The 23,066-nt window shown below is 33.3% G+C and overlaps 1 protein-coding gene across 2 annotated transcripts; it reads right to left on the reverse strand.

Moving 5' to 3' along the window:
* Positions 1-386: 386 nt before the first annotated feature.
* Positions 387-4,710, reverse strand: LOC121970415 (kinesin-like protein KIN-7L). 2 transcript variants are annotated; one of them, XM_042521134.1, is made up of 15 exons: positions 4,493-4,710; positions 4,329-4,418; positions 4,145-4,263; positions 3,931-4,044; positions 3,771-3,852; positions 3,627-3,694; positions 3,452-3,529; positions 3,227-3,369; positions 2,621-2,723; positions 2,466-2,546; positions 2,104-2,172; positions 1,974-2,033; positions 1,708-1,857; positions 1,335-1,610; positions 387-921 (listed from the first exon to the last, which is right to left on the reverse strand). In XM_042521134.1, exons 1-15 carry the CDS (start codon positions 4,692-4,694, stop codon positions 538-540), a joined length of 2,019 nt encoding a protein of 672 aa, XP_042377068.1. In that variant the 5' UTR covers positions 4,695-4,710; the 3' UTR covers positions 387-537. The 2 variants fall into 2 exon arrangements, with proteins under 2 accessions (XP_042377068.1, XP_042377067.1); XM_042521133.1 differs by having other exon boundaries at positions 1,335-1,613.
* Positions 4,711-23,066: the final 18,356 nt, after the last annotated feature.

A 23,066-nucleotide genomic window follows, 5' to 3' on the forward strand; every position in this document is an offset into this window, starting at 1 on the left:
TGAGCAAGAATTTAGAAAAAAATGGACCCAAGACATGTGATGCAGGAATTGTATTCCCTGTAGGAGAAAGAGGTTGAAACAATACATGGTATTTAACACAAGAGGTGGATATTCGGGTAATTATCTAACTAGAAAGCATAGGGTGAAAATTAAGAATTACCTGAATGCTTGTGCGTGGAGAAGTTTCCTGCTGTCTGTTGAGGAGAGCATTGGAATGAAGTGAGATGACCGTTGAAACACCAACAGAATGAGGAGCTGATTATTTAAAAAGGCGATCAACTAAAAATGAAGTGATGAGCTGAACCTGAATGAGTGCAAGGATAAAGAAACAAGTTGGAAGAAAAAAAAACAAAAAAAAAAATAGTAAACAAAATATTCATAAATAGTGAAGCTAAAAAAAATACACATCAATTTAGAATAGATGAAATCCAATATGATGGTCCCAAACAAGGAGGACGTGCACCAATATTAACGTGGGGAATGCATGAAGAACACTTAACAAGAACAGGGGAACACTTCGTCCGCAAGCCACAAACTTTAAACATCACATGGAACTTTAAGAGTTTTAATTTTCTCCGACATGGCCTTTAATTTGGTGAGAAGGGCTACTTGTAACTCTGTCTTCCCCACAAATGTCATGCCAAACCGCTGAATATCCTCTTTAAGTTCCTTGAACTTCTGCTTTTCTTCATTCAATTTGCTTACTAATTCTTCGTTTTCAGCTTTGATCAGCTTGTTCTCTTGTTTGGACAAGGAGAGAGCTTCTAATAGAGAAGATTTTTTGTCTTTTAATAGGGTGCATTCACTTTCCATGATGGTACACTTTTCCCTTAGTGCTTCTAGTTGTTGTTTATTGAAGTCACATTCAGTTGCCAAGGCATGACATATTTTAGTTGTTGCATCTTCATCCAATGCCGGTTCCTTCAAGAAAATTCAATATTTTCAAATGTATATCCACAACAAGAATTGGAATTCCTATCATGTGCAGTGAAAAACAAATATTTTAAGAACTGTACTATTATATCATGAACATATCCATAATGATGACAATAATAACCAAGCATTTATGATAATAAGTGGGATCAGTTTATAAGGATCCTCCTAAACTACTGGACTCTATCTCTTACGATATCCTCCTCTATATTTAAAAACATATCGACAATTGCTACTTTTTTAACAATGCAATAATTGTCTATATCAATAATTTGGAAAAAATAAATACCATCACAATAGTTCACTTTCGACACAAATATACAGGTGAAAATGATGAATAGTTCATGTAAACCAGCAAGGGCTACATGTGTAAGGGTAAAAAAGGAGAAACGTTTACTTACATGAGGCATACGAAATGATGGCAATGGTCGGCATTTCATATCTGGTGTCACTTGAAGCATATCAAGATCAGTGATGCAACCTTTGTTTAACTGCATCCACAGATCCTCATCGTCTGTGTTACCGAAAGCTTCAAGGCTAGGGCTTGAATCAAGTTCCATGAAGCTACTTGATCGTTTCGCGACAAAATCATCTCCTACTGGTTTAAAATTGGGAGTTCTGAGTACCTCACCCTTTGATACACTCGTATCATCAAACATGGTTGCAAAGCCTTTTTTCTGCTAAAAAATTCAAATGTGAAGTTGATCAGTATCAGCCCAACAACTCGTGACTTCAGTAGGTTGTCAGCAATGTTTAGTAGGCTAATCAAATTACCTGAGTCGAAACTGAAGCGTAGTCTGAAGTAGAGAGACTGCCAAGATCTTCTAACTTCTTTTGCTGATCCTTTATGCAAAGTTCTAATGCTGCACGTTTTGTTCTTTCTTTCTCAAGTTCCATTGCAAGTCTTTCACGTTCTAATTCAGACTGGTTAGAAGTCAATAAAGAAATAAGATGGATTTAGCTAAAACGATGGATCTCAAACTTCGTGTATAAACTCAAACTTTTTCAACTCATCTTGTGGCTAAACAAAACATTCATACCTTGTGCATATCATTCCGTTGCTTCAAGATGACTTGTTCCAATACTTCTGAATGAGAACCCTGAATATAGAATGTACGAACTATATGTTTGAAGTAATTTTAGTGATAATTAATATAAATGAAGTACAACCTGTAGCTTTTCACGTAATTCTTCGATCTCTTGTTTTTGTCGTTTCAGTAGAGCAGCATCTGTTAGAATCTATAAGACCAATAAGAAGGGCTTAACATCTAATAAGGGCTACAAACAGATACAACAAAATGCCTCTAATATACTTCATATTCTGATTGGCCTACAGGTTTAACTTGATTCCACAAACATGTAGCTAACAATAAGGTAAAAGATAAAGAAACATAAACTTTCTTAGTCATCCTACAAACTTTTCCATAGAATTAGCCCATTCAAACATATTTTCTGAATAGATATCACATAGGAAATGTTACTAGCATCTAGTTTTCAAGAATTTATTGTCCAACCAAAATTGAGAAACCAACCTCATTCACTTGGGCACAATTTGTGATTCGTTTGGCTCTGCTTGCAAATTGAAGGGTCCCTCTACTTTCTTCTACATGAACCTACAATTTATCAATAATCAGCCCACAATATGGATGAAAATTAAGAATTTCAGAAAAGTTATATTAGGAACTACCTCTTCTGGTGCAACTGTACAAATTATAGAAGTTTTTGAGTTACCACCAAGTGCCGGTTGAAGAATGCGGGTGAGTTTACTATCACGATATGGAATGTGCCCCCTATACAATTAAATAGTTATCACCAACAGCTTGGACTCTTGAAGTAGCATTTTTATATTTCATTAATTGTATTCACTGATACTTATAGTGTAATTTATTTTTGTAAGTAAAGTGACTTGCATAAACCTTAGAGTTATGATGAGTTACTAAATGTAAATAATGAAACTAGAACTTTTCAACAAAAGAATGAGACATTAATCTATGTTGCTTAGCGATGCTTATTCTTTAAGATATAGGGAATACCAAATCGATTAAGTCCTTAAAGCTCATTGGCAGTGGGTTTGAAACCCCTCATTCATTAAAATGGAGTTTGCTATATAGAGATTTATCTATATTGCTAGATAAATTTTGTAATGATACATAATATCTTTTTATTTTATGAGTATAGAGTCATGCATAAGATGTAGCATAGTAACAAATCAAAGATAAGTCAAAATTCACACTCCAGTTTGCACCATTATAATGAAATAAGGAAACAATCAACTAGTTAGAAGTTAGAGTACCTCTGTTTTCCACTCTCGCTGAGTTTGTTGATCACATTTCCCAGAATCATTAAGCTCTTATTAATGTGTTTCCCCTCCCTAAGTCTAGCTCCTCCTGCGCCTGTTTTAGCAACCCTCTCTGAACCAGCTAAATCTACTAAATTCTGTTAAAAGTAAAACAAAGCATAAGGTTTGCTTTTGAGATGATTGCATGATTTTGGATCTGAAATAAAAGAAGAAACACACCAGAACAGATACACGAATAGCATCTGCATTCGATACATCTCCACATTTCATGGAATCTCTCGCACTGCTTTCAATAACCTAAGAGGAGTTCATTTTGAATGTTATGGAAATGGAACATAGCAATAACCAGAAAAAAAAAATAAACATGATGAAAGAACAAACTTAGGTTCCATACCATCCTAAATATAGTATGTGATCTGCTGCTCCGAGCGTTCATGTTAGTTTCGCCGAAATGTCTATTTGCTGCAACCAAAATATGATATTCACCCACAAAACCATAAATTAATGATTTAGTTTGGACACAACTCATTTTCTAAACCTTCTCCGAGTTTGAGTAGTTCGATCACTTGTTCAGAACAGTTCACAATCTCCTCTCGTAGACCCGACACATAGATCCCTCGCTGAATCCAGAATGCAAAAGATTTTTGCAAATAAATAATCATTTATCTCCTGAATATATCTTATGCAGTAACTCTTACCTCCAAGCTCTCATGAACAGGGAGTTTCTGGTTCCCAAAAGACAATAGATCATTGATCTCTTCATTGTAAATCTCCATATACGAGACCCTAATCAAGAACTCGCGATCCGTAGTCTGTTTACCCAGCCAAAAAAAAAAAAAAACAGTTTTTGATTGTTTTTTTCCTCCAAAAGAAGAAACTAAACCTAGCTAGGAAGCAAGTGGGATCACACACCATTTCGATTCTACGGAATACATCCTTGACGCCGAGAGTGATGATTCCAGGATCCTCTTCCGAACCATTCATGGTGAATGTTTTCCCGCTGCTCGTCTGCCCATAAGCGAAAGCAGTACCTAGAAGGAGCTAAATCCATGAATCCCCCCAGTACTGATGGCAGAAAGGAGACAACTGAACTCACCGTTGAAACCATCGATGGCGGCTTGGATGATGGATTTGATGAGGAGATCGTAAACCATGGCGTTGCTATAGCTCGGATCGAAGACATAGTCTGATAAAAATTAAAACAATAATAAGCACAAACAAAGATCAGGAGACACTGTCGAGGCGCCGACATAGATTCACCGAAAGCAAAGTTGACGCCGGAGATCGGGGTTCCAAGGGGACGGTGAAGGGAGATGCGATTATCGTCGACCTTCCAAATCCGATCTGGGGACGGATCGACGGCTGCGGGGGGACGGAAGCGGACGGCGACGGAGATTTTCTCCATGGGCTGGGCAAGACTCGAGAGAGATCCAGATTCTGATGGAAAGCTGCCAAGGGGCATTCGAATGGTCGCTGTGCGTTGAGCGGGGAAAACGTTTGAATTAGTTTGCTCTGCATCAGGTTCGGTCGACGCTCGTCGGGCCCGTTGTTGGACTTACATGGGCTTACAGACCAAATCAAATGGAGAGTAGCCTTTAACATGCCTTCAAAATTTAAGAGCCTTTGAAATTTGATTTACTCGGCGAGTCCAATCGGAGTGTTAAGAATAATTTAAAATAAAATTTAGTTGGTACGAGGTGTTTTATTTATACTGATTAAGTTTAAAGATGAATAATTTAATTTTATAGAAATTTTCTATTAATCATCAGTTAAATCAATGAGACCAACCCAATCGTAGAGGTAGAGCCGAGGATTTAAGAAGCCAAATAAATCAAATGTCAGTGAACAAGTTGGTACTCAACGGAGAAGAACTGAATCAAATTAAATAAATAAATTTATTATTAATAATTATGAATAATATTTGATCCTGTCCGAGAGTGAATCGACGGATACTGGAGAGATAGCGCTCACACGGACTGGGCATCGATCGAAGATGACGTGGGCCTCCGACGAACTAGGCCTGCAACCACAAGTCGTTAGTGCCGAGCCAGGGAGTGGTTTCCCGGTGATGGCCCTTCGACGTTCAAATCAACTACCGGCAGCAAGCAAATGAAGTGGAAAAGAAAGGAGCAGCGTAACTGTAACAACAGTAGTAAAAACATACCTCCGATGAAGTTTTGGGACTTCTTATATAGAGCTCCCGGGAGGCACACACACGTTTCTTGAAGCATGCACATTTCCCAAAGCATATCTGAAAAGGTCGTGTCAGAAAAGCGTGACTGACGTCATACCTTAACAGCCCGAGCATATCCCTGACGTGACAGTGGAAACTTCCACCGTACGATCCTCTGTCTGGCCATGCCGTCGATCATGCCGCCTGTCGATGACACTGGTCCCTAGGAAGACATTGTCAACTGCTCTCTTTGTCTGTTATTAGGCCGAGCGGGAGAGCTCGACCAGTCTGTCGTCCGGGTGATGCAACGGCAGGGCCGAGCATCCGCTCGGCCAATGAGTTGCTGTCCAACTCCACCCTGTCAAGCGAGGGAGCCCTGCCTGTCAAGTCGAGGCTGCGTCCATTGCTTAGCCGAGCGGGACGACCGCTCAGCTTTCGTCTCTTCCTGCTTTGAGCTTCATGAGCATTGGAAGCTCGGTATCTGATCGAGCTATCGAAATGTCGAACCGGCTACTCTTCCTGTCGATCAGGAAGGTAATTCGCCCGATCGGATGCTTTTCTAGGACGTTGACCACTTTGACCTCCTGTCGAACGGGCCCCCCACCTAACCACCAGATCAATATTCATAAATAAAATTTATAATTAATAGATAAATTGACAAACTAAATAAATTTTAAAATATAAAAATTTTAAATAATGTTTGAATTAAAAATTTTAATAATATATAAATAAATAAATAAAACTCAAATTAAACTAAATTGTAAAAAAGAAATCAAGCTAAATTTAATAATTATTTCATTGAATTGATTGAAGCTTGGTTTAATTTAGTTGGATAAACAATACACAAACTTAACTCTGTTTGAGTCGGGTCCTGAGAGGATTAGAAATTACAAGAATAAACTACGAAATATTCATTCCCTAAACACGTTATAATACAATATGAATCCAACGTGTGCAAAAGTTTATTCTTAAAAATGATCGATTATATTTATAAAGAGACAAGCGTAAACCTTATATACAGTCAAAAGGGCTTTTCAAATTTTACAAATCATCCAAGGACGTTCCTTTTTCTAAAATAAATTAAATGGTCATCTCTTCCATGATTTTATTTCAAAAATATCCAATAATTTAGCACTGATAACTGTCACAATGTATTTAATATGAATTTAGAATTATTAAAATGATATTTATCAATTTGATCCATTTAAACTTTAACAAAATCATTTTAAATAATTGTAAAAACTATTAATATTAGAAAAAAATTTATACAGTTCCTAATCATAAATAAAACTTTATATGTAGCCCTGTTAATAAAAATCTTTATTTTTACTCCCAAGTTAAATATAATGGACTCTAACCTACCTAATTACCCCTAATATTTTTAGATATAAAAAGTCCTAAACAGAGCATAATTTCTCTTAAATTCAGCACATTAAATTAGAATTTAGTATATTTTCATTCTTTTTTCATCTCAATTAGATGAAAAATATACTAGATTTTATTTAAATAGTGCTCAATTGGATGAAAAATATTCTAGATTTTCTTTAAACGGTGCTAAATTTAGGAGAAATTATATTAAGTAAGAAAAAAGTCATGCTCAATTTAATAAAAAAATATACTCGATTCTAGTTTAAAGTGCTAAATTTAACAAAAATTATACCCATTTTAAACTTTCTGTACAGGGACAATTTTGATAGAAAATATACTTAATTCTAGTCTGAAGTACTGAATTTAAGAGAAATTGTACTTATTTTTGGACTTTTTGTATCTAAAAAAACTGAGAAAAGGCATGCTCAATTTGATAAAAAATATACTCGATTCTAGTTTAATTTGCTAAATTTAACAAAAATTATACTCATTTTTAAACTTTTTGTACCTAAAAAATATGACGGACAATTTTCATAGAAAAAAATTCTCGATTCTAGTTTAAATTATTGAATTTAAGAGAAATTATACCTATTTTTGAAAAAAAAATTTACCTAAAAATTTTGAGAGACAATTAGGTAACAATATTTGTATGAGGGAGTTGAAGCAAATAAAACTTTACAGGGAATGGAAATAAAGTTTTTTGGACATGTACATGCAAAGTTAAAGTTGTGATTAGAAATTTTTCTCTAATTTACCGTTAATATTATGTAGTTGCTACAACCTTAAAACCAAAATACATCTATATGTTATTACAGTAACTCGGTAGTAGGGGTGCAAATGAGCCAACCTGCTCATGAGTCCCTCATGAGCGACTCAGTCAAAGCTTGACTTGAGCTCGAATTTGACCTAACTCGAGCCAGCTTGAGCTGAGCTCGAGCCGGCTCGTTTAACATTCGAGCTCATTTAACACTGACTCAAGGGCTCGTCGAGTCTTGTAAAGCTAGATTAATTTAATATTTTAATAATTAAAATTATTATTACTTTTAAAATAAAGAATAAGTTAAGGAGAAGTTGGTGGTTAGAGCATGTCATTTATTGTATTTGAGGTCTACGGTTTGAATCTCTACTTGAACAGACTTTTAATTTATTTTTCCAAATCAGGCTCGAGCCTGACACTACAAAAAAATAAGGCTTTCTGGGACGAATTTTGGGATAAATTTTTTTAAAAAAATTCATTGCAAAATTTTTTGGGACGAATTCAGGGACGAAAATTTTTTCGCCCCAAAATGTTTGATGCCAACTTTTGGAACGAATTATGGTTTGTTGCAAATTTGGGGACGAAATTGGCGGCGAATAAAATTTTCGTCCCCAAATTTGCAACGAATATTTTTTTTGTTGCAAACTTAGCAACGAATTTAGGGACGAATTCACATAATTTTTTTTGCCAAATTTGTCTCTATTTTTGCAACAAATTTGGGGACGAAATCGGTGACAATTTTTTTTTTGCTGCCAATTTTATCCCTAATTTTGCAACGAATAATAAATTTGTTGCAAAATTGGCAACGAATTTGGCAACAAAATTTGCCAACGATTTAAATTTTCGTTGCCAAATTCATTGATAATTTTCATAAGCATTTGCGACGAATTTGGCAACGAAAATACTAATAATTACGATAGAATTGGGACAAATCATTTTCGTCGCCAAATTCATCCCTATATTAAAAATTTTTTCCAGATTCAATTTATTTCTACAATTCAATCCATAGATACATAAACACCAAATTCAAATAACAGATAATATACATTCAACACATCCTAATTTCACATACAGTATTAATAATTGAACTCAACTCATAATTCAACAAATATAAAGATCTCAACAAATTTTACAAGATCTATCTTGTTCAAGCTTCTAGAAAATATTATACAAGTTCAACAACCCAATGTTATATAAGTCCATCATCCATCCAAGAAGGTAAATAAACTAAGAATACATCAAGTCATCTTCGTCTGCCACAAAAACTTTGCTCCCTCTCAAATCTCCTTTGCCTACATAACAACAAACAAATAAACCAGATCATGTGTAACAAGAAAGATTGTAAATATGATACGATATGCCCATGTAACAAGAAAGATTGGAAACAAGACATAACTGTGAAATTCCTTAAACATTCAAATAAATGCCCTATTTACCAATGATATAAACCATCCATGTCATAGTAACGGTAAATAAAATTATAAGAAGTATCTTGAAACTAAGTACAAGTATCGTAAATATGATACAACCTAATATAATTGGTACATCATAGAGAGAGAGAGAGAGATCTTGTGTAGTATGGTATTAGGGTTCAAATTTCCTCACTTTGTTAACTTAATTTTTCATTTTAATTTGCTAAATTTATAGTTTTGTCCTTGGTTTGGTTGTGTGTTTGGTGGTTAATGTAAACTAAAGAATGTTTAAAAAAATTGTTCCTTTCATTGTGTTAACTAGTTGACAATTTCATATGATTAACTTTAGCACATCTTTAACAACTCTTTGCAAAATATTAAGGTAGGAGGATGCATCGTTATCTAGTAAAGAATTTTAGAATAGTGTGATGTAATTCTAGATGAAATATAGAACTTTTATGTATCTATATAGTTTTGAGACTGTACATAGATCAAATTCAGAACTTTTATTTATCTGTATATCCCATAAAAATAATAATTAAAAAATATATAGTTTTCTATCCATTTTTCCTCTATGCAAAAGTTATTTAATTTATGGTGGCGTTCTTTATTCTATAAACTGTAATTGCACCATTAGATAATAAAGTGGGTTGGATTAGTTCAATAATATTTTCACTATGAATGTCAACATCTTTGGTACCAACTTTGATAATGTCTTGTGGTATTTTTCTAGATTTATAATATATTTACCTTGCACGCTTTTGCTTATTTTCTGTTCTTGATGATTCTTGAAAACTCACTGATGCATGAAATAATAGTCATGCTTCTGTGGTTTAAACATACATGTAACAATCTTAAAAGCATAGTTAACATGTGGATTTTTGTTTCAAGTGTATGGATTTTATAAATCTTAGTTGATATATATGTCTTTTTTTGAGGGGACAAGAGAGATGCAAGAAGGACTTGGCTTTGTTTCAATTAGATTGTCTTTTAATACGGAAAAGATGCATATCATGAAAAAAAGTTGATTTATGGTTTGATAGTACTAAATTCATATGTGTACAATTAATTTTGAAAATCTTAGTTGGTATATTTTTTGGTTTCTTTTACATAGCTATATTATCTTACAATTCAGATGTGTATAATTAATTTTGAGATTTTGAACATAATATAGCGATGGATTGAATATAGTAAATATTTTATTTTCAATTGATTTTTTTTACGTTTAATTGTTATCTTAAATATTGTAAATAGACAACAATTTTCTAACAATGATAATGAGTTTTAACTATTGAAATTGTTATGATAATACCTATTTCACCATATCAATCAATAGCTACAAATATTCTATGTCCATGTGACATGGAGAGCATGAAAGGTAATCTTAAAATTTCCTAACATATGAAAATAGCTCAAATGAAGAAAACTCAAACTAGTTAAGCTTAATTTGGTGATACTAGTCTTTTAGTACTCATGGTTACTTGGTTGCTAGGTAAACTGTAATCATAATTTGGAATTTGAACTAATAATGCAGTAGTAACAAATTTCAATAAATTAAAAGCAATTAGAAAATAAATAAATAAATAAATAAAATTAAAAGTTTAACATGTTACTTAATACTTACTTTTTTCTCCGACCTTTAGTTCGCCTCACCAACCCTATTAAAAACAAATTGACAATATTAATTAAAATAAAAATTAGAAGAGTTAACAAGTCATTGATTAATGTGTAAAACAGTAAACATGAGACAAATAAGCATCATACATAATTAAAATCATCAAAAACCATCACCACCATCATCGTTATCATCGTAGGCATCATCATCATCGTCATTGGGAGGATTCTGACTTTGAGTGGAGCTCAACTGAAGGTGTTGCATGATTAATTATTGTTATCGGTGCATATCTCTAATATCTTTCTCTAAATTAGCTCGTTCTAGGTCTCTTTGCGATATTATTTCCTTCAGATTGCTAACCTCATCAGTCAAGGTATTTATTTGGGTCGTAAGTACTGATGTGGAGGAAGATGTTCCAACTAATCTTTGGGTTCTGCTCAAGGAACTCATCCCCAATATCCTTCCCCCTTTTGGTCATCCACTGGCCTCTAACCATAAACTCAAATTATTACCAACAGACTCCTCAGACCCCCTGACTATTGATACCATCTTGTGAGCATGTTTGGGCTAGCTCGAGTAGATCATATTTTTCCTGTTTTGTAAAACACATACGATATTGATTAGATATAATAGAAACACATATAATATTAAGACAGTGATGGTACGTAACTAATTAAATTTAAACAATATATTACGATAAAATAAATATTAATTCCAACCTTGACTGCTTTTGCTCTCGCCCCACTCCATGTGTTATCTTTTTTTTTTTTTTAAAGTGCGGGTGAAAGTATCAATGAAAGAAGGCTCTTTCCCTATCTCCTTGGTATAAAAAAACATTATTTCAAATAATGAAATAATTTGATATATATTAAAAATTTGTGAAAGAGTGAAAAAATTACCATTCTCCGTCTATGCTCATCTATGTTAATGGAGTCTCCCGCATATATAGCACTTGAGTCACCAGAATTGTGAGATTGATTCATTCTATTCAGGTCACTCCTTTGCTTACTCTCCTCCGTTGCCCAAAATATAGTGATCCTCTCCCAATTTTCTTCGGTGATGAAGTTTGGCTTTTTTCCCCCGATTCTTTGCGTGACTTAATACATGTCTAATGTGATCACCACATTTCTTTTTAAATATTCTTCGTATCTCCATTTCAGCATTCGGGTCCCAAGTATTTAAGCGCTGAAATGGAAATTTGTTTTATTATATATTAACTGTAAAATTGAAGTAAACTCAAGAAAATATACTTTGAACTCGCTCCACCAAAGTTGTTTTGTGGCCGGTGGAGTGCTTGAATATGCCATAGAATCCCCTCCCCAATGGTTGTTTACGATTCTATTTATTTCTCGAACAACTTGTACCGAATTTTCAAATCTGCATTAAATTACAAAATAATGATGTTAAATAATTAAGATAGGACTAAAAAATAAAATATTTTATAGTACTTACGAATCACCGATGGGGACTAAAGGAGCTCTATCATTCCTAAACTTAGCAAATGAGTTTCTTGCTGAGTCAGGAGGATTTGAGTGGATAGGTAACTGCTTTGGGTATGGTACTTGCGGCGGTGAATATGAAACCGGTGCAGAAGGTACATGAGATGGGCCCGACTGATGAAGAGGTGGCATAAGTACACTGGCAGGGGAATATGATGCCGGTGGAGAAGACACATGGGATGGTCCCGCCTGATTAGGGGGTGGCATAGGTTCACTGGCAGGTGATGGATTTGTCTGGTCCTGTGGCCGCCGTCTACGTCCACCACGTCGAAATATATGCTGGAAATTTTGATAATTTGATAAAGTTAATTACAGATCTGATACATAACAAAGGATAATTAAAAACTTACCATTTTTATGTAAAGATTCTGGAAAAGGGGGAAGGGGAAATTTATGAAATGTCACTTCTAATGACCTGTAGGAACAAATACAATGTGTTAACAGATAAAGTAAATCAAATTATAAAAGAGACACTATATACAATAAATTATGGGAAATTTCTTTAAATAAGCTAACAAAATTTACCCATCATCAAACATCAAAGTCATCATTGTCATTATCCTCCTCCTCCTCCTCCTCCTCCTCCTTATCATCATCATCAATTTCACTTCTATCCACGTTATTACTACACCGTTGGGATCTCGTAAAGTTGGAATAATATATTCCTCAGTCTGAAAGGTGTTTGCAACTTCCTCTTGTTGATATGCAATGTTTTCCTAACGTGCCTCAATTTTTTTTCGTGCTTTGGTTTTACAAACAACCCACCAATCAATCTTATCGTGTTTTAAACTCGGATATGAAGAATAGAATACTTGAATCGCTTGTTGTGCCAACACAAATGGTTCATCTCTTATAAAATCTCTTATGATTTATTTCAACTAAATTATAATGTGGATACACTTTCATACCTCTAACAGGGTCAAACCAGTGACACATAAATAATATAATTTGCATTTGTGGCCCTGGGTATTCTACTTCTATAATTTCATCCAACAAACCATAAAAATCATTACTTGCACCTTCTTCATTGGATGACGATACACATACCCCACTATTCATGGTATTCTTTCCCATTCCATAGTCTTGAGTATGAAAATTATATCCATTTATGAAATATGTTGGCCAAGTGTGTACGCATGAATTTTGACCCCATGACAGATGGATTAGCCATTCTTGCTCAAGGTGAGCTTAATTAGCTTGAACCTAAGGTCAAAACACCAATTGTTAAAAGTATGCATATGTATCAACAAAATATAGATTGTTTACTTACATATGATTTGAACCATGCAGCAAATTCTTCTTCACAAAATCGATCGAACTCTTGTGTTGATAATTCAGAATATAAGTTTTTAAATATCCTACTCAAAAAAACATATTGTTACACAAACAATTGACAAAATAAAAAAATTAAAATTAAAATATATACTTACTCGTAATATGACGATACTTCTGGACAATTTAGTAAAATATATGTTTGGGATGCCTGCCATTCTTTACTAGTTAAGTATCTTTGTTTACATGGTCCACTTGGTCGTCTAAGGCAGTTAAAAATTGAAAATGAGGTAACATTTGGATCAATAGGACCCTCATCATTTCTGCCCGCTCTTCACCTTTTGCATTGAACATGAGGTTCAAAATAATATGATGCAAAAGTGGTGACTTCCTCCACAATGTATGCATTAATAATAGAGGCTTCAACTCGTGCTTTATTTTTCACTTTTTTCTTCAAATGATAAAAGAATCTGTTGGAGATATATAAAATTATATTAAATATAAATATATGATCCAGGAGTAGAAGTAATTTTATTTTTTTTTGCATTCAAACAATCGAATTATACAAAAAAGACACTCTACCTTTCAAATGGATACATCCATCGAAAATGGACGAGTCCTCCAACTTTGGCCTCATATGGCAAGTGAACCAAAAGATGCTCCATGGAGTCAAAAAAAGATGGTGGAAATATCCTTTCCAAATTGCACAAAATGATTGGAATATCTCTCTCTAACTTCTCCATGTGTGAACGTCTCAAAACTGTTGAGCAAATATCATGTAGGAAAATACTTAACTCTGTAATCGCTCCCCATACAAATTGTGGTAAGAGTTCCTTAAAAGCAATAGGGATCAGTCTTTGCATTATGATATGACAATCATGACTTTTTATACCAATTAACTTCCATTCTTTCATATTGACACATCTTCCAAGATTAGAGATATACCCATCTGAAAATTTCAAAGATTTCAACCATTCACATAGGGCACGTCGTTGATCCTTATTTAATATATAAACTGCCTTTGGCTTTGGTTCCCTACTATTTTCATCGACATCAAGAGTGAGTCTTTTACATATGAGTCACATATCTTTTCTTGCATTGAGATTGTCTTTTGTTTTTCCGGTGATATCCATCACAGTATTTATCAGATTATCAAAAATATTCTTCTCAATATGCATTACATCGAGATTATGATGTATCAAATGACTAAATCAATACGACAAATCTCAAAATATACTTCGTTTAGTCCATTTATGTGTACTCCCATATTCATATGTTGTACCATATGGTTGTTCAATAACAGATGGAAAGTGAAGCACTCTGTACCAAATATCTAGACCTGTCAATCTCAATGGCGGAAGTGTTCTTTCGATCCTATTTTTAGTGAATTCATCTTTATTCTTTCTGAAATTATGATTTGTTGGTAAGAATTGTCTATGACAATCAAAATAACTTGGTTTCTTTCCGTGTTTCAATCTGAATGACTTTGATCTCTCCATACATATGGGGCATCCCAAGATCTCAGCAGTACTCCAACCTGATAGCATACTGTAAGCTGGAAAGTCATTTATGGTCCAAAGAAGAGTAGCCTTCAGTATAAACATCTAATTAGAATGAACATCGTATGTAGGAACACCTTCATCCTATAGTTGTTTAAGTTCTGCTATCAGGAGTTGCATATAAATATCTATTAACTTCTTTGGATTTTGCGGACCTGGTACAACCAATGTTAAAAACATATAAGGTGTTTTCATGCACATCCCAGGTGGAAGATTATACAGCGTTAAGATAACTGGCCAACAAGAATAATTTCTTCCCGATTTACCAAACGGAGCAAATCCATCAGCACAAAGACATAATCTAATGTTTCTAGTCTCCTTTGCAAAATTTGGATATGTTCTATCAAAATTTTTCCATGCATCTGCATCTGATGGATGACACATTAAACCCTCTTCTGTTTGATGAGTTGCATGTCAAGTCATGTGTTCCACAGTTGCCTTTGATGCATACAATCTTTGTAACCTAGGAATTAAAGGTAAATAAAACAACTAGTTGTGTGATTTACGTCGTTGTTGACTCCTTCTGGTTGTCTTATACCTATCTTGATTACAGAATTTACAAACCTCTACATCTGCATCATCTCCCCAATATAACATACAACCATCTCTGCAAATATCAATTCTTTCAACCGGAAGACCTAAATCTTTCACCAGTTTTTTCATACTGTAAAAATCAAGAGGCAAATTGTGATCACGTGGCAATGTATCGTCAAACGCTTGAACAATATCATTAAAACAATCTTCCGACATATTATGATCTGCCTTTATATTTAATAGTCTGGAGGTGAGAGATAATTTAGTTTGACTGTCACAACCGGAATATAATGGTTCATTTGCGGCACTCAATACTTCTTGAAATTTGTAATATATTTCATCCAGACCTGGTACATCAGGCTCCTCCAACGACAATGTATTAGTGGCAAACATTTGTTCACTTGTTGGAGGAAAACTAGAACTTGCACCAAGCGTCTCGGGAATATAATTCTGACAACTTGCATCAATTACCATCCTCTAATATGGATTGAATTGTTTATAATAACTCTGCTCCCCATTAACAGAGGCTTGGAAATTCCGTCCATAATCCTCATCAGACATGAACGGTTCGCCATGACTTGTCCAATTATAATATTTCGGGGTAAAACTAAATCTACAAAGATGTTCTTCAATTTTATCGGTGGGTAAAAATTTGTCATTGCGACACTTTCTATACGCACACCTTATCTTCTTGTCATCCATATACATACTTGACTAGATGCAAAATTCAAAAATTGCCTCAGACCAGTGATAAACTCAGGAGTTAACCCCTGACGATTAGGCAAATTCTTGTTATACATCTAACTTCGCTCATTCTGCATTTTACCTGAATTCAGCTATTTAGTTAAACATTATTAAAAGTAACTACAGATAAATCTTATCATTGAAGACAAAACAACAAAGAGCAGCTTATCAAAAAGAAGGAACACAATTAATCAACTATAACATAATTATTTAAAACTAAATTACAATTTCATAATGTAGTGACTTTTAGGTCATCAAGATTTAACAATTTGAGTTTGAACTTACAATTTTAACAATTCCATTTACCCACTGTAAAGTGTAAAAATAAAGTGTTCCCAATTCTTAGTTAATTCATATGTTATTTTTCTTACCTAGACTTATACATGAATGTTTCTTGCTATGGAAGTCTATTAACAGCAATAATCATTTAGTCTTCTTTTATTGGCTACTAGTGTACGCCTTAGTAGGTTACTCCATGGTAGTCATTTTTATTTACATATCTAGACTTGGAGAGATAACTACCATTGCAAGAAACACAAGTATGAGCGAGCATCAGCAAGTTAAGAAAGCAAGTGTTTGGGGAATATATTGCGATTATATATATATATATATATATATCACTAACTAATCAAAACTCAGCAAGAAACACAAACTCATGTAACCATCATAGTAAGTCAACAGCGCAACTTCTTTTGTGAAGGTTCAAGTTGTATTTAGCAAATATAACTCAATTTGAAGTATCTATTGTGAATCTTGGTTGAACTTCAGCACAACCATGATGCGGGCTAGATTTGGCCAGCCATGACTAGGTCGGCGCCGTTGGCCAGACGCCGGCCAGCCAGCGCCTGGCAGCGGCCAGCCCGTGGTGGCGGCGGCCATCCTGTGGCCAGCCCGCGGCGGCAGCCAGCACGCGGACAGCTCGCGAGGCGGCCAGCCCACGACCACCCCGGAGATCACGTCGTCGAGAGAGAGGGAGATCCAAGAGCAGCATAGAGATATGAGCTTACCAATCGAAAAGCTTCCACCTCCGGAGATCACACGGTCGTCGCAGATCACGCCGTCGTCGGTCGGAGATGTGGCCGAAACACTCCTGGAAATCGTAGGTTGGAAGGGGGAACGGGGGAGAGAGGAAAGAAATGGGGAAGAAAATAAGAAGCATGATGAGGTATAGATCTAGGGTTTTTACCCTCAAATCTTTTTTGTTCCCAATTTCGTCCCTAAATTTGGGACGAATCCCAAAATCTGGGACGAATTCAGGGATTTGTCCCAGAATTTATTTATTTTTAAATAAAAGAGGAGATAATTCAGAAGGAATAAATACGAACCTAAAGACATCGGAATTTGATGAAACAAGTTTCTATGTGTTCGTATCATTGTCCTGATCACAAATATATCCATAAAAATATTTTTAACCAAATATAATGATTTTTGGAATTTTTAATCCCAATTTGACCTATTTTTTGTGTTAAAAAATTAAATCACTCAAAATAATAATTCAAAATTAAGGATGATGGTATATTTACGATCAGGATAACGATACGAACGCATAGAAACTTATTTCATGAAATTCTGATATCTCTAGGTCAAGATATAAGCCTTCGATATTTGATTAATTTTTTTAAAATTATTATCTGTTTTGGGACGAATCCAGAGATTCGTCCCAAAAATTAAATTATTTTAAAAAAAATGGAAAAAAATGGGATGACTTAAATATGGACATAGAGACATCGAAATTTCATGAAACAAGTTTCTATGCGTTCGTATCGTTGTCCTGATTGTAAATATACCATCATCATATTTTTGATCAAATTATTTTTTGTTTTGGGATGAATCCTGGATTCGTCCAAAAATTAAATTATTTTTAAAAAAATGAAAAAATGGGACGACTTAAATATGGAACTAGAGACATCAGAATTTCATGAAACAAGTTTCTATGTGTTCGTATCATTGACCTGATTGTAAATATATCCATAAAAATATTTTTGACCAAATATATTGATTTTTTGAATTTTTTTAATTCTAATTTGACCTATTTTTGGTGTTAAAAATTTGAATCACTCAAAATAATAATTTAAAATTATGGATGATGGTATATTTACGATCAGGACAACGATACGAACACATATACTTATTTTATGAAATTTCGATGTCTCTAGGTCAAGATATAAGCCTTCAGTATTTGATTAATTTTTTTTTAAATTATTATCTGTTTTAGGACGAATCTAGGGATTCGTCTCAAAAATTAAATTATTTTAAAAAATGGGAAAAATGGGACAACTTAAATATGGACCTAAAGATATCAGAATGTTATGAAACAAATTTCTATGCATTCGTATCGTTGTCCTGATTGTAAATATACCATCATCATATTTTTGACCAAATAAATTGATTTTTGGAATTTTTTAATCCTAATTTGACTTATTTTTGGTGTTAAATATTTGAATCACTCAAAATAATAATTCAAAATTATGGATGATCGTATATTTACAATCAGGACAATGATACGAACGCATAGAAACTTGTTTCATAAAATTTCGATGTCTCTAGGTTAATATTTAAGGTTTCGATCATTTATTTACAATCATTCGCTGTACAACACCTTTTTAGTTAGTAGCAACCTATATATGTTTTAAAAAATATCTACCTAGAGACATCAGAATTCCGTGAAACAAGTCTCTGTGCGTTCGTATCATTGTCCTGATCGTAAATATATCCAGAATTTTTTTTTAACCAAATATATTGATTGACGAAATTTTTTAATTCTAATTTAACATAATTGATGTTAAAAATTTGAATCACTCAAAATAATAATTCAAAATTAAGGATGATGATATATTTACGATCAGGACAATGATATGAATGCATAGAAACTTGTTCATGAAATTCCGATGTCTCTAAGTCAAGATATAAGCCTTCGGTGTTTGATTAATTTTTTTTAAAATTATTTTCTATTTTGGGACGAATCCTGGATTCGTCCCCAAATTTGGGACGAATCCATGGATTCGTCCCAAAATTTGGGTCTAATCCAGATATTCATCCCAAAAATTAAATTATTTTAAAAAAAATTAAAAAATGGGATGACTTAAATATGGACCTAGAGACATCAGAATTTCATGAAATAAGTTTTTATGCGTTCGTATCATTGTCATAATCAATAATATATCCATAAAAATATTTTTGACCAAATATATTGATTTTTGGAATTTTTTAATCCCATTTTTAGGCCTGTTCAACCGGTCGGTTAACCGGTTTACCGGTTTATCGATTTCGCTTAATTCTGGTTTACCATGATTTATTTAAAACCGGTTAACCGACTGGTATCTTATCGGTTCTACCGATTCCGGTTGAACCGGTTCCGGTCGGTTAATCGGTTCCAACCGAGAACCGGTAAAACTAAAGTTAAGAGTCCCAGACCTTTGATGAAATAACAAAACAAACAAAAAGACCATTAATTAAAAGGATTAATATAGAAATTTTCTCATGTTCTCGACTAAATGTTGTAGATTGATATCCAGTTCATCCTGTTACATTACTCTTACCTACTTTGCAGATCAGGTGGTGGCGGCGGTTGGATAGATTGGAGACGTAGACATGTCCAAAAATTTATTTATATAAAAGCTTTCAAGATGGGACCAAGTTTGTTTATACTTTTAGAGAGGTATGTGCTTTAACAAAATTTATCCAGAAGATGGTGAAAGATTGTGAAGAGTTCAGAGTTCTGCAGGTTGAGCTCGAGTCCATTGAAAGGTATATGAAAGAATTTGAAGCACCATTTGGTCAGATACTCAGATTTCATTTTATAGACTAGATTCATTTACCATGTAATTTGTAATCCATGGCTCGTATTAAAACCAAGTCAACCGGTTGGTCATTGGTGCCTCGTTTTACCGGTTTACCGGTTAAACCGGTAAAAAAAATCCAAAACCAGGAATCAACCGGTAAATCGGTAAAAACCGGTTAACCGGAACCGATTAAAACCGATTAACCGGTTAACCGGTAAACCAAAATCGGTAAGCTACCGGTTCCGGTTCGATTTTCGGTTTTTTTTCACAGCCCTACCCATTTTGACCTAATTTGTATTAAAATTTTGAATCACTCAAACTATTAATTCAAAATTATGGATGATGATATATTTATGATTAGGACAATGATACGAATGCATAGAAACTTATTTCATAAAATTCCGATGTCTCTAGGACAAGATATAAGCCTTCGGTGTTTGATTAATTTTTTTAAAAATTATTATCTATTTTGGGACGAATTTTGGATTCATCCCAAAACTTGGGACGAATCCAGGGATTCGTCCCAAAATTTGGGACAAATCCAAGGATTAGTCCCAAAATTCGGGATGAATCCAAAATTCGTCCCAAAAATTAAATTATTTAAAAAAAATAGAAACAAATGGGACAACTTAAATATGGACCTAAAGACATCGGAAATTCATGAAACAAGTTTCTATGCGTTCGTATCATTGTCCTGATTGTAAATATACCATCATCATATTTTTGACCAAATAAATTGATTTTTGGAATTTTTAATCCCAATTTGACCTATTTTTGGTGTTAAAAATTTGAATCACTCAAAATAATAATTCAAAATTATGGATGATGGTATATTTACGATCAGGACAATGATACGAATGCATAGAAACTTGTTTCATAAAATTTTGATGTATCTAGGTCAATATTTAAGGTTTCGGTCACTTATTTACAACCATTCGCTGTACAACACCTTTTTAGTTAGTAGCAACCTATATATGTTTTAAAAAATATCTACCTAGAGACATCAGAATTTCATGAAATAAGTCTCTATGTGTTCGTATCGTTGTCCTGATCGTAAATATATCCAGATTTTTTTTTTAACCAAATATATTGATTGACAAAATTTTTTAATTCTAATTTGACGTAATTGCTATTAAAAATTTGAATCACTCAAAATAATAATTCAAATTAAGGATGATGGTATATTTACGATCAGGACAACGATAAGAACGCATAGAAACTTGTTTCATGAAATTTTGATGTCTCTAGGTCAAGATATAAGCCTTCGGTGTTTGATTAATTTTTTTTTTAATTATTTTTTGTTTTGGGACGAATCTTGGATTCGTCCCAAAAATTAAATTATTTAAAAAAATGGGGCGACTTAAATATGGACCTAGAGACATCAGAATTTCATGAAACAAATTTCTATGTGTTTGTATCGTTGTCCTGATCGTAAATATATCCATAAAAATATTTTTTGACTAAATATATTGATTTTTGGAATTTTTTAATCCAATTTTGACCTAATTTGTGTTAAAATTTTGAATCACTCAAACTATTAATTCAAAATTATGGATGATGGTATATTTACGATTAGAACAACAATACGAACGCATAGAAATTTATTTCATGAAATTCTGATGTCTCTAGGTTAAGATATAAGCCTTCGGTGTTTGATTAATTTTTTTAAAATTATTTTCTGTTTTGGGACGAATCCTGGATTCGTCCCAAAACTTGGGATGAATCCAGGGATTTGTCCCAATAGAGATTCATCCCAAATTTTAGGGTGAATCCAAAGATTCGTCCTAAAAATTAAATTATTTAAAAAAAAATAGAAAAATTGAGATGACTTAAATATGGACCTAGAGACATCGAAATTTCATGAAACAAGTTTCTATACATTCGTATCATTGTCCTAATCATAAATATACCCATAAAAATATTTTTGACCAAATAAATTGATTTCTGGAATTTTTTAATCCCAATTTGACCTATTTTTGGTGTTAAAAATTTGAATCACTCAAAATAATAATTCAAAATTATGGATGATGGTATATTTACGATCAGGACAATGATACGAATACATAGAAACTTGTTTCATGAAATTTCGATGTCTCTAGGTTAAGATATAAGCGTTCGGTGTTTGATTTTCTTTTTTTTTTTAAAATTATTTTCAGTTTTGGGACGAATCCAGAGATTCGTCCCAAAAATTAAATTATTTAAAAAATTAGGAAAAAAATAGGACGCCTTAAATATGAACCTAGAGACATCGGAATTTCATGAAATAAGTTTCTATGCGTTCGTGTCGTTGTCTTGATCATAAATATATCCATAAAAATATTTTTTACCAAATATATTGATTTTTAGTATTTTTAATCCTAATTTTACCTAATTTTGGTGTTAAAAATTTGAATAACTCAAAATAATAATTCAAAATTATGAATGATGGTATATTTATGATCAGGATAATAATACGAATGTATAGAAACTTGTTTCATTAAATTCTGATGTCTCTAGGTCAAGATATAAGCCTTCAGTTAATTTTTTTTAAAAAAATTATTTTCAGTTTTGGGACGAATCCTGGATTCGTCCCAAAACTTAAAATATTTTAAAAGTATAGGAAAATAATGGGACACCTTAAATATGAATCTAGAGACATCGGAATTTCATGAAATTAGTTTTTATACGTTCGTATCGTTGTCCTGATCATAAATATATCCATAAAAATATTTTTGACCAAATATATTGATTTTTGGAATTTTTTAATCCCATTTTGACCTAATTTGTGTTAAAATTTTGAATCACTCAAAATATTAATTCAAAATTATGGATGATGATATATTTTCGATTAGGACAATAATACGAACACATAGAAACTTGTTTCATGAAATTCCGATGTCTTTAGGTCAAGATATAAGTCTTCCATGTTTTTTTATTTTTTTAAAAAATAATTTCAATTCTGGGATGAATCCTGGATTCATCCCAGATTTTGGACGAATCCTCGATTTGTCCCTAAATTTGGGACGAATTCTGTATTTGTTCCAGATTTGAGGTCGAATTTAGCAACAAAATTTTTTCCTGTTGCAAACTTGAAACGAAATTTTTTGTTGCAAATTTCATTGGTCATTTGGGTTGAAATT

The sequence above is a fragment of the Zingiber officinale genome, chromosome 4A (genome assembly GCF_018446385.1).
Source record: "Zingiber officinale cultivar Zhangliang chromosome 4A, Zo_v1.1, whole genome shotgun sequence".
Lineage (NCBI taxonomy): Eukaryota > Viridiplantae > Streptophyta > Magnoliopsida > Zingiberales > Zingiberaceae > Zingiber > Zingiber officinale.